The sequence below is a fragment of the Balearica regulorum genome, chromosome W (genome assembly GCF_011004875.1).
Source record: "Balearica regulorum gibbericeps isolate bBalReg1 chromosome W, bBalReg1.pri, whole genome shotgun sequence".
Lineage (NCBI taxonomy): Eukaryota > Metazoa > Chordata > Aves > Gruiformes > Gruidae > Balearica > Balearica regulorum.
Genome location: NC_046219.1, coordinates 13,758,742 through 13,772,154, shown reverse-complemented (window position 1 = coordinate 13,772,154; position 13,413 = coordinate 13,758,742). Strand labels below are relative to the sequence as shown.

At 44.5% G+C, this 13,413-nt stretch overlaps 1 protein-coding gene across 2 annotated transcripts in view; it reads left to right on the top strand.

Moving 5' to 3' along the window:
* The window catches only part of LOC104641365 (ras GTPase-activating protein 1-like), a 502,600-nt gene that overhangs the window by 117,609 nt on the left and 371,578 nt on the right, over nt 1-13,413 (top strand). Inside the window, exon 5 of one of the 2 annotated variants that reach the window (XM_075739084.1) lies at nt 4,250-4,271. The exons of the other annotated variant lie outside the window; for it this stretch is intronic. Coding sequence (XP_075595199.1) covers nt 4,250-4,256 — 7 coding nt within the window. The 3' untranslated portion in view covers nt 4,257-4,271. Of the gene's footprint in view, nt 1-4,249; nt 4,272-13,413 lie in introns of those variants that run through there. 2 annotated transcript variants of the gene reach the window in all.

Genomic DNA, 13,413 nt, shown 5'->3' with positions numbered 1-13,413 from the left:
CATAAGCTTTGAATCTGCTCGTGGCTATTCTTCAGAGACAGCTCTTCACCATCTATCCATTTCTTTATGTAGATGGCAAACCCTCCGCTCCCCTTATATCAGAGGTTTGTCACCGAAATCAGTAATAAAACTCCTTAACACCAATGTAGCATTAAAGAGCAGGCGTTCTTTATTGCGGCACCAGATGCACGGAGGATAGCTCCGCCTATCATGCATGCCGCCAACTACAACCAGTGAGGGTTATATTGCCCCAAATCATACATATTCATTATGTTTCCTGGAACTCATTATAATATTTGCATCTTAATTACGCGTGTGCTTTAAGTGTCTGGTGGTCCCTAGTGGTTTGTTGAAGAGGCGCTTTTGGTGTCCTTTTTCATGAACTTCCGAGTCTTTCTTCCATATATGGTCACGAGTTGACTCATCGAGCAATCTTGTCACAGTGTGTTGCGAGAGGTGTTTCCCAACTCTTATCTGGTGGTCTTATCTGGCATCTCTTGTTCGGTCGTTTGTAAGTAATCCTCCAGGATGGACATTCTTGCAACAGGTTTACTCTGGCTTTTCACCATACACGTAATCTTGAATAAATTTTCTTTTATTTGGTGAAATGCAGCTCCTCTGAGCTCCTCCATAATTTTAGAATATATGTGACATTATTTTTTCTGTATTTTTCCCATCTTTGGTTTATTACAGTGTGACGTGGTTTAGCCCGAGCTGGCAGCTGAGCACCACGCAGCCGCTCGCTCACCCCTCCCACGGCGGGATGGGGAGGAGAATGAGAAAAAACAAAGGCAAAGCCTTGTGCGTTGGGATAAGGACAGTTTACTGGGACAGCAAGGGAGAGGGAAACAATCAACAGTAGTGATACCAGATATTCACAATGGGTGATAACAGAAAGCAATTCAGAATGTCCTTGAGCCACTCGGAACCCTCCCCTCCCCGACTAGCCCCCTTTTATGGTGAGCATGAGGTCACTTGGTATGGAATAGCCCCCTGGCCAGCTTGGCTCACCAGTCCTGGCTCCTTGTGAAAATTAACTCTATCCTAGCCAGAGCCAGAACACGGTGAAAACACTGTAATGTGCACTATGTATACTGAGTATTGTTTAGATCTCCTTTAGAGTATCAGCATAATTCTTTAACATTCAGAGACCATTGTACAGCAATTTCATTTATAATTGTTTTAAAACAAAAACAAATACAAAAGTTAATTAGCATCAATCTCAACTGAAATATGGGAAAACTGAAGTTATGTGTCCCACATAAGAGAGTGAGGTCATCTACTTCCCAATCTACTGGACTGTACTTGAGGAACCATAACTTTTCCTTCATGGAAGCTGACAGGAATATAATTCTGGATAATTCTTTACATTTAAGTTACAATTTTTCTCATGTTGTTGTACATTTGATTATGATTCGAATAGAGAAACTAAATTTCTAGGTAAAGATACTGAAAACCCTTCTCTTCCAAACATTCCACTGAGAAAAAAAGGAAAAGGAAATGACACATTACATTCCTTCATCCTGACTCTGCATTCACTATAGGCTTGTCACTGAAACCCAGGAATAAACCTCGTAAGACCAATGTAGTGTTAAAAGGCAGGCATTCTTTATTGCAGCGCTGGATGCACGGGGAATAGCTCCACCCAACGTGCATGCCAGGTGATCACCAACACACAGGTTATGTAGGATCAAAACATACATATTCATCGTTTTTCTCAGAAAAGGCAGCCCTATGATAATCATTTCTTGGAATCCATTTCCATATTCTCCTCCCTGTCACGCATGCTCAGTGATTTGAGTCGGTGGTCCTCAGGGGTCCCTGGTGGTCATCAGTGGTCTTGCACCCATGTCCACTGGGTGACCCTCTTCTTGCAGGCATGCGCAGTATCCTTGTTGTGGGTGCACCTGTCCATAGCAACTTACTTCATAAGATTAATATCTCCGAACCTATTGTTCAGTTTGGTAGGGACTGTACATGGAACATAGCAACATTGTACCTTGCCATGGTCAGTTAGCTTCATTACCTATTACCTTGGTTACAAACTAATTATCTCAACCTGATTCTATAGTTTCTGTCTCATGGCCCCTATCCTATGGTTACATTTCCCCCTTTGGAAGTTTTGAAATAGTAACTTTTCAATACTTCCACTCATATTTTCCTATCCTAGACACATTACAGATGTTCTTAAACTTGTAACCATAGCATCTACACCCCAATGTGTCTGCTCATGTTTCTCTTTTGCAAGTTCTAACATAACTTATGGGGTTACTATTACCTGATTTTCTTGGTGTTACCCACCATTCTTCTGTATTCTGAGATGCTTTTAAGTGCTCTGCCAACTCTTCATCTAGTTTGCTGTATCTTGCTTTTAAATTTGGAATTTTCATCCGTTTTACTGGTCTTAGTGCAAGGATACCTTGTCCTGCAGCCTCCTTTGCAGCTTTATCTGCCAATCAATTACTGTCTGACCAAATTGATGAGCCTTGCAATGCATTACGGCCACTTCCTTCGGTTTCTGAACTTCTTGTAGGAGTTGAAGAACTTTCTCCTTATGCCTTATCGGTGATCCTTGGGCTGAGAACAGTCCTCTTTCTTTCCAGATAGCTCCATGAGCATGGATCACACCAAATGCATATTTGGAATCCATCCATATGTTTACCCTTTTCCCTTCTGCCATCCGTAAAGCCTGCTTTAACGCCACCAATTCTGCTTTCTGCGCTGATGTATTTGCAGGTAGTGTCCCTGACTCCAATACCTTGTCGGTGGTAACAACAGCATACCTGGCCATTCGCCTTCCTTCTTGCACGAAACTGCTTCCATCCATAAACAGCTCCAGATCAGGATCCTTCAAAGGTTCGTCCTTCAGGTCCGGTCTGCTGGAATAAACTTGTTCAATGGTTAGCAGGCAATCATGTTCCAATTTCTCAGTAGGATTTTCTGTTGACAGGAACATTGCTGGATTTGCAATTGCTGTGGTTTTTAATTCCACATCACCTTGTTCCAATAGGACAACCTGGTATTTCAACATTCTGCTAGGGGATAGCCAGTGACCCCCCTTTTGTTCCAAGACAGTTATTACCATGTGTGGTACATATACCACTATCTTTTGGCCCATAGTCAATTTTCGGGCTTCCTGAATCAGCTGCACCGTTGCTGCCACGGCACAAAAACATCCCGGCCATCCTTTACTCACGGTGTCAAGTTGTTTGGAGAAGTACCCCACCGGTCGCTTCCAGGATCCCAGCCGTTGCGCCAGCACTCCAAGGGCCAGATGTTGCCTTTCGTGTACAAACAGCTCAAAAGGTTTGGTTGGATCAGGTAAACCCAATGCAGGGGCCATCATCAATGCCTTTTTGAGTTCTTTAAATGATTTGTGGCATTCAGGTGTCCAAGCCAAGTATTGGTCTTTGGATTCCTTCAGGGCTTCACATAGGGGTTTCACATACAGTCCGTAATTTAGAATCCAGAGTCGACACCACCCAATCATTCCCAAAAAGGCTCTCAGTTCCTTTGGACTGTTAGGTTCGGGAATCTGACAAATGGCTTCTTTTCTTTCATTTCCCAATTGTCTCTGTCCTTGAGATATCTCAAATCCCAAATAAATCACTGCTTCTTTCCCTATCTGGGCCTTGTTTCTGGAGACTCTGTATCCCCCTTGGCCCAGGAAATTCAATAAACTGATGGTCATTTCAAAACATGTTTCTTTGCTTTCTGCTGCTCTCAGGATGTCATCCACATACTGTAATAATATACCTTCTCCTTGATTCTGTTTCTTCCACATTTCTAACTCTTTTGCCAATTGATTTCCAAATAGTGTGGGGCTATTTTTAAATCCTTGTGGAAGCACAGTCCATGTTAGTTGTGTTTTTCGTCCTGTAGCAGGACTTTCCCATTCAAAAGCAAATATGCTTTGACCTTTTGGTATCCAGAGGTATGGAAAAGAAGGCATCCTTTAAATCCAGTACAGTAAACCATTTATGTTCCTCTTTCAAAGAGGGCAGTAAAGTGTATGGATTGGCCACTACTGGGTGTATATCTTGAACTATCTGATTTATGGCCCTTAGATCCTGAACTAATCGGTATTCCCTGCCTCCTGATTTCCTTACTGGTAATATAGGGGTATTGTATTCTGATTCACATTCTACTAACAGCCCATATTCTAAAAATTTTGTGATTAATCCCTCTAATCCCTTTCGAGCCTCCCACTTAATAGGATACTGTTTTTGTCTTACCGGCCTGGCTCCAGGTTTTAAAGTCACCTTTGCCGGTTCTGCCAGTTTGGATTGTCCTGGAACTTCACTTGCCCATACCAAAGGGGTTACTGCATTGTCCACGACTTCTGGAATCTGTTCCTCCTTGGAGGAATCCTGTAACATAAACACTCTCACCTCTATGGCTTTGATTCTGGTAGTAGTAATCTAATTTCTCCATCTTTAAAAATTATTTGTGCATCTAATTTGCTTAATAAATCTCGTCCCAATAAAGGCAATGGACATTCGGGCATGTACAAAAATTGATGTGTTACCCACTGTTTTCCCAGCTTAAATTTTAACAGTTTCAAGAAAGGCCAGTTCTCTTTTCGCCCCGTCGCACCAACAAGCTCTGCTGATTTACGGCTGAGTTTCGCTTTACATGTTTATTATTCTCAGTCAAGATTGCCAGAATTTTTCCATTCCTTTGCATTTGTCTGACTTCTTTTTCTTTTTCTCTGTTGTTATACACAGCCCAGGCTACTTCAAGCATTTTACCTAAGTCTCTGGACTCAGCCCCTTCCAGTTTCTGGAGTTTTTTCTAGGGCCGATCGTCCCATAAATATAGAGGCCAATTGTATAGCTTCTTCTGTGTCTTTTTGTTTGTTTGTTTGTGTTGGGGTTTTTTGTTTCGTTGGTTTTTGTTGGTTTTTTTTTTTTTTCTCTGGGTCCAAATTAGTATATTTTCTAGCAGTCACCTTCAGTCTTTCCATAAAGGCTGAAGGGGACTCATTTAATTCTTGTCTCACTTCATAAAGTTTAGACCAATTAATTGCTTTTGGCATTGCATGTCTAACACCAAACAAAATCCACTTCTGATATCTAGTCAGCATCCCTCTGGGTCCCGGTTGATTAGGGTCCCACTCAGGATTTGTGGATGGAAAATTCTGGTCCGCTGTCCCTTGTATAATCCCATTAGCATGAGCTCCTTCTACTTGTTTTCTGGCCGTATTTAATACCATTTTCTTTTCAGTGTCTTCCAACAAAGTATCCAATATTACTTGCAAATCCTCCCAATCAGGGTTCTGGGTTCTGATTACTGTTTCAACTACTTTGGCAACCCTTTTGGGATCATCCCGATAAGTGCCTGCAGTTTCTTTCCCTGGTCTTAAATCAGTTATTGAGAAGGGAACTTTTACCATTACCGGGCCCTCATTACCAACCGCCTGTCGAAGAGGGGCCTGGAGGGGAGTTAATCTGTCTCCTCCCCCTCTTCCCCTTGTCCTCCCAGCAATCGGGCTGCAGCAATCGGGCTGAATCCTTCCACCTCCCCTTCCACAGGAGGGGCGGAAGCATTGTTAGCCTCCAGATTTTGATCCCCTTGATCATTTCCTAGCCTTTTACGAGGTGCAACCAATATTTCAACATCATCATCATCATCTTCAAATTCACATTTAAAACACCGTTTACCAATATCACAAGCTGAGCAACCTTTTTTCAAATTTTTGCCAGGTTCCTGCCCCTTTAATGCCATTACCACAGAACTAGGTGAAACCAATTCACATTGCCTTTGCCATTCCGGATGATTTCGCAGTGTGAAGAACAAATCTACATATGCCAGTTCATTCCATTTACCTTCCCTCTTACAAAATAACATCAATTGCAAAATTGTGTTATACTGCAATGTCCCATTCTCCGGCCACTTTCCCCCACTCTCTAAAGCATACAGTGGCCACCAGTGATTACAATATTCAATCAATTGTTTCCAAGTCAAAGGATCAATTTTTCCCAAATCTTTCCAATGTTCCAAAATACATCCCAGTGGTGTTTTTCGCAGGACCGGTTTCTTACTCGGAAAAGTACCCATCTCCCAGGGACTTAGTGGTTGTGATTGTGCACTATCATCACAAGCACTAGTCAGAGGGACTCCAACCCATGTTAGAGCTCCCTCAGGGATTTCTCTTGGTGTGGGCCTGTCCCACCACAATGGTAAGAGAAATCTCAACCTTGGAGGCTTCCCCTCCCCTGTGGGCCCTGCTCCACAGGCTTTCGCCTAGCAGAGACTTTTACCTGAGACGTCTCCCTAGCCCAACTCTGCGCAGCTTTCACCGTGCCTTACGAGCAGGCTCCCGTGCTCCTGGTGCGGGCCTGTCCTGCCGTGGTGGCAAGAGCAAATATTCAAAAGAGCAAATATTCAAATCAAATAAGAATGCCTTTACCTCTCCCAGGGGTCTTGCTCAGAGCTCTTCGGTCCAGGGATCAGAGGTTCTCCCCGAGAATTCCCCGGTGCCAGCTGGAGGTCCTGCGATCCCACGGATCTGTCGAGGTTCAAAAGCAGTGCCCCATCTGGGTCGCTAAAAACTGTCACCGAAACCCAGGAATAAACCTCATAACACCAATGTAGTGTTAAAAGGCAGGCATTCTTTATTGCAGCTCTGGATGCACGGGGGATAGCTCCACCCAACGTGCATGCCAGGTGATCACCAACACACAGGTTATGTAGGATCAAAACATACATATTCATGGCAAATGGTGGGGCTGTGCTTCCACCCCTGGGGCAGTCGATTCCAGGTGTACTGGACGCCCCTCCAAGTGAAGGCAAACTGTGGCCTGCACTCTGCTGCCAAAGGGATCGAGAAAAACGCATTAGCTATATCAATTGTGGCATACCACTTGGCTGCCTTTGACTCCAGTTCATATTGAAGTTCCAGCATGTCTGGCACGGCAGCACTCATGGGCGGTGTGACTTTGTTCAGGCCATGATAGTCTACTGTCAGCCTCCACTCTCCATTAGACTTCCACACTGGCCATGTGGGACTGTTAAAGGGTGAGTGGGTTCTGCTGATCACTCCCTGACCCTCCAGTTGATGAATTAGCTTGTGGATGGGAACCAGGGAGTCTCTGTTGGTGCGGTATTGCCGCCTGTGCACAGTTGTGGTAGCAATTGGCACCTGTTGCTCTTTGACCCTCAGCAACCCTACAGCAGAAGGGTCCTCCGAGAGACTGGGCAAACTAGACAATGGTTCAATTTCCTTCGCTTCCAAGGCAGCTATTCCAAAAGCCCACTGGTAGCCTTTTGGGTCTTTGAAATGCCCTCTCCGGAGGTAGTCTATGCCCAGGATGCATGGAGCCTCCGGCCCAGTCACAATGGGGTGCTTTTCCCACTCATTCCCAGTTAGACTCACTTTGTCCTCCAGCAGAGTCAATTGTTGGGATCCCCCTGTCACACCAGAAATAGAAAATAGAAATGTAAATGAATTCTAAGAAAATATTATCATAGAACTGCCTTTTCTGAGAAAAATTATGAATATGTATGCTTTGATCCTACATAACCTGTGTGTTGGTGATCACCTGGCACGCACGTTGGGTGGAGCTATCCCCCGTGCATCCAGAGCTGCAATAAAGAATGCCTGCCTTTTAACACTACATTGGTGTTATGAGGTTTATTCCCGGGTTTTGGTGACACATGGACCATGCCAGATACACCAGCTGTGAAAACTCCGGATGCAGCGTGCAACAATCCAGCAGCACGCACCATTGCTCCTGCCCTGAGAGACTGTCATGACAGATGGAACCCAAAGACATGGACTAAATGAACTTGACAGACATTTTAGAGGGATGGCCCATAGAGTAAGGGAATGATATATGTGAATAATCTGGGCATGACATACATGTTATAGAATAAGGGGTGGATAATGTCCTGGTTCTGGCTAGGATAGAGTTAATTTTCCCAAGGAGCCAGGACAGGTGAGCCAAGCTGGCCAGGGGGCTATTCCATACTATGTGACCTCATGCTTGCCATAAAAGAGGGCTAGTCAGGGAGGGGTGGGTTTGGGTGTGGCTCCTTGGATGGGCTGAGCCTCCATCAGGTAGGTGGGTTGTCAGATGGGTAAATTGCTTTCTGTTATCACCCATTGTTACTATCTGTTATCAGTACTGTTATTGATTGTTTCCCCCTCCCTTGCTGTCCCAGGAAACCGTCCTCCTCCCAACCCACGAGGCTTTGCCTTTGTTTTTCCATTCTCCTCCCCATCCCGCCAGGGGAGGGGTGAGTGAGTGGCCACCTGGCGTTCAGCTGCGGGCTATGGCTAAACCACATCACAAAACTTCTTCCCAAAGAAGTAAGTGCTGCTTTATGAAATAAAACTTAGTACTGGAAGCCTTGGGGAAGATTGTTCACCAAAGAGGAAAGCACCACAAGGGGTCCATGCTTGTCACTCAGCACTAAGGGGACAGACAGGTTCTTTTAGGGAACCTTGGCAGAATGATGATGGCACTAAATCGTAGTTACAATTAAAGCTCTATTTTCTTAAATGGATATTATGATTAATATAGTACAGTATTTATGATTAGAATGTGTCATGGTTTTACCCTAGCTGGCAGCTGAGCACCACGCAGCCGCTCGCTCACTCCCCCCGCATCGGGATGGGGGAGAGAATCGGAAGAGTGAAAGTGAGAAAACTCGTGGGTTGAGATAAAGACAGTTTAATAGGTAAAGCAAAAGCTGCATGCACAAAGCAAAGCAAGGAATTCATTCACCACTTCCCATGGGCAGGCAGGTGTTCAGTCATCTCCAGGAAAGCAGGGCTCTGTCACGTGTAACGGTTACTTGGGAAGACAAACGCCATCACTCCGAAGGCCACCGCCCCCCCTCTCCCTCTTCCCCCAAGCTCCTTATATTCTGAGCATGACGTCATATAGTATGGAATATCCCTTTGGTCAGTTTGGGTCACCTGTCCTGTCTGTGTCTCCTCCCAATTTCTTGTGCACCCCCAGCCATCCCGCTGGCCGGGCAGTGCAAGAAGCAGAAAAGGCCTTGGCCCCGCGTAAACACTGCTCAACAATAGGTCCATAGAACAAAAACATCTCTATATTATCAATGCTGTCTCCAGCACAAATCCAAAACATATCCCCACACTAGCTACTATGAAGAAAATTAACCCTCTCAGCTGAAACCAGAACAGAATGGCAAAGGATTTCTACAAGCAGAACCAATGTATTACAATCTATAAGTAGAATAATACAGAATTGATAATACAACTTAACTTATGATTTCTATTCATCTAATACAGAATTTATCCCATTGGAGTGCTGGAATGAAGGGCTACAGGCTGTTCAGGAGGGATAGGCAGGGCAGGCAAGGTGGAGGAGTTGCACTGTATGTAAGGAAGAGGTGTGACTGTACAGCCCTTACAGTTAGGGATGATGTGGTCGAGAGCCTCTGGGTGAGGATTAGGGGGATGGAAAACAAAGCAGATGTCATAGTGGGTGTCTACTATCCATCGCCCAGCCAGGACGATAGCACTGATGAGTTATTCTATAGGCAATTAGGAGAAATCTCTGGATCCGTAGCCCTTGTCCTTATGGGAGATTTCAACTTCCCAGGCATCGACTGGGAATACCATACTGCTGTGACAAGCAAGTCTGGGACATTCCTGAAGTTTGTGGAAGATAACTTCTTGTCACAAGTGTCAGTGAGCCAACTAGAAAAGGTGCCCTCCTAGCCTTGCTATTTGTGAACAGAGAAGGACTTGTGGGAGATGTGATGGTAGGTGGCTGTCTTGGCCATAGTGATCATGAAATGGTTGAGTTTAAAATTTTCAGTGTAATGAGAAAAAAGGTCAGCAGGGTTGCTACCCTGGATTTCAAGAGAGCAAACTTTAATCTACTCATGGAGCTAATTATGGAAAAGATTATACTGGGTACTATTGAAAGGCATTTAAAGGGCAATGCAATCATCAGTCACAGTCAGCATGGGTTCACAAAGGGAAAGTCCCGTCTAAATAATCTGATATCCTTCTACAATAAGGTCACCTGTCTAGTGGATGAAGGGAAGGCAGTGGATGTAGTTTTTCTGGATTTTAGTAAGGCTTTTGATACTGTCCCTCACAGCATCCTTCTGGACAAGTTGTCCAACTGTGGGATGAGCAGGTTCATGGTATGCTGGGTGAAGAACTGGCTGAACAGCAGGGCTCAAAGGGTTGTAGTGAATGGGGCTACATCTGACTGGCAACCAGTGTTCCTCAGGTGTGGTGTTCTTCAGGGCTCAATTCTAGGGCCTGTTCAATATATTTATCAACAATCTGGATGCAGGAGTTGAATGCACCATTAGCAAGTTTGCTGAGGATACTAAACTGGGAGGTTCTGTTGACTCTCTTGAGGGACAAGAGGCCTTGCAGAGAGATCTAGATAGATTGGAGTATTCGGCAATCATCAATGGCATGAAATTTTTCCCTGAGGAGGGGAAGTGGAGAGAGAGACACTGATCTGTGACAGGATGCGTGGGAATGGTTCAAAGCTGTGTCAGGGGAGGTTCAGACTTGACTTTAGGAAGCATTTCTTTACCGAGAGGGTGGTCAAACACTGGAACAGGCTTCCTAGAGAGGTGGTTGATGCCCCATGGCTGCTAGTGTTTAACAGGCATTTGGACAATGCCCTTAATAACATGCTTTAACTTTTGGTCAGCCCTGAATTGGTTAGGCAATTGGACTAGATGATTGTTGTAGGTTCCTTCCAACTCAACTCTTTTCTCTTCCCTTCCCTTCCCTTCCCTGATCAGCTCTTATAATAAAGAAACAGCTCTTGAAACATTAGGATTTAAAAAAAAAAAATAATATGGATGCATCTGAAATGCTAAGGGTTTGTATTATATAGTTTCATTTCTGAGTAATCACCATATGCAGGATCAGATTTGAGCTGGCCAGTTCATGTACACAAAGGGAAATTGAGCTTAATTTTTTTTTTTTAAAGCTTATAGTACCTGTACACTGTTTACACCTTGAGGCTTCACTAATGCTGAAGGATAGCTCATATTGATATTCATAGCTATAAGTAATTAGAGTATAATTATATACAAGTGCACCATCAGTTCTAATCTACTTATCTTTTGGGGGATTTACCAGTTTATAGATAAGGTCATTAGTTAATACCAATAAAAAGAACATAAGTGGTGTGGAGAGATCAAATGGGAAATGATAGGAGGAATCCACAGGGTACTGAGTGACTGTAGATGACTAATCTGTCAAAGTAATGAAGCCATAAAAGGGCAAGCTATTATTAAAAGGTCCCAATATGAGTTCTGGAATTCTGTGCATAGTTCTCAGTAATGAAGACAGATGAGCTAAACCTCAAACAAGTGATGAAAAAGGGCTTTGTGGCTTTTAGAGTAGGCATAGGTAACTGGGTTTAAGGTTAAAGTGCTTAGTCAACACTAATTAAAATGTTTTCTAGGCTCTAGTCTGTTCATGGAATATTGCCACTACATACTAAATCCTGGGCATAAAGAGGTCAAAAGTTTGGGGTTTTGGTTTTGTTTTTTTTTTAATTTCTTTATGGCATGTTTGCAGAAGCAAAAATTTGGACTGGATCCAGGAGGTTTTGTAGGATTAGTCAGCATTAGCTGAAAATAAAATCTTCCCTGTGATGCATTTACTTGTTTTTATTTTTCCCCTGCAAAAGACACTGAATACAGTGGGTAATATTGCTGAAGGGGCAAGAGACATTTTTTAATGATCCCAGGAAGAAAAACATAATTGGAGTCTTGCAACAAACTAGGGAAAGCCTGAAGAAACTCTTTATGCTGTACTCATATTTAGCAATGCGAGAAAGTCTGAGCACAAATCTAGACTGTGTGGAGGCTGAAGAAAGAAAATATCTTCTCAGGTTGTTGAGCAATTGTTGTCCATTGTCTTAGAGGTCAGGTTTCCTTACAACCTCTCATGATGTACTTAATATATTTACATTTTATCTTGAGTAAATTCTGTGTATGACGTAGTAATTTTGATTTCTAGTTTGAGCTAGTCTTATAAGTTAACTAAGATTATCAATGTAGGTTGTCAGAAGTAGAATGGAGTGTGTAACACAAGTAAACATTGTCCCTGGTCTGTGCTTTTTCCTCCAGAAGTGTCCTGGCAGACAAATAAATATCAAATAATGTGGACATGACAAATCACGTGTTTCAGGTTTTTTTAAACTAAGGTTAAAAAAAGTTGAAACTTGCTATTTAAATCTGTTGCCAACAGTAGATACGGTTGAAAGAGACCAACATGAAAAGATAGCTGTGTGTATTGGGCTTGCGTGGCAAGGTTTTGGTAGCAGGGGGGAAGCTACAGGGGTGGCTTCTGTGAGAAGCTGCTAGAAGCTTCCCCTATGTCTGACAGAGCCAATGCCAGCTGGCTCCAAGACGGACCCGCTACTGGCCAAGGCCAAGCCAATCAGCGCCTCTGTGATAACATATTTAAGAAGGGAAAAAAAAAAACAGTTAAAAAGAGCTTTTGCAGCTGGAGAGAGGAGTGAGAAGATGTAAGAAACTCTGCAGACACCAAGGTCAGTGCAGAAGGAGGGGGAGGAGATGCTCCAGGCGCCAGAGCAGAGATCCCCCTGCAGCCCATGGTGAAGACCATGGTGAAGCAGGCTGTCCCCCTGCAGCCGTCCATGGAGGAAGGATGAGGGGGTGTAGAGATTCCACCTGCAGCCCGTGGAGGACCCCATGCCAGAGCAGGTGGAGGCACCTGAAGGAGGCTGTGACCCTGTGGGAAGCCTGCACTGGAGCAAGCTCCTGGCAGGACCTGTGGATCCGTGGAGAGAGGAGCCCATGCCAGAGCAGGTTTGCTGGCAGGACTTGTGACCCCATGGGGGACCCATGCTGGAGCAGTCTGCTCCTGAAGGTCTGTACCCCATGGGAGAGACCCACGCTGGAGCAGTTCGTGAAGGACTGTAGCCCATGGGAAGGACTCACGTTGGAGAAGTTTGTGGAGGACTGTCTCCTGTGAGAGGGACTCCATGCTGGAGCAGGGGAGTCCTCCCCCCGAGGATGAAGGAGCGGCAGAAACAATGTGTGATGAACTGACTGCAACCCCCATTCCCTGTCCCCCTGTGCCGCTGAGGGGGAGCAGAGGTTGAAGCCGGGAGTGAAGTTGAGCCCGGGAAGATGGGAGGGGTGGGGGGAGGTGTTTTAAGATTTGATTTTATTTCTCATTCCTCTACTCTGTTTTGCTTGGTAATAAATTAGATGAATTCCCTCTCTAAGTTCAGTCTGTTTTGCTCGTGACGATAATTAGTGAGTGATCTCTCCCTGTCCTTATCTCGACCCACAAGCTTTTTGTTATACCTTTTCTCCCCTGTCTAGTGAACGAGGGGGAGTGATAGAGTGGCTCTGGTGGGCACCTGGCCTCCAGCCAGGGTCAACCCACTACACTGTGTTACTTAAATTCTCAACTGG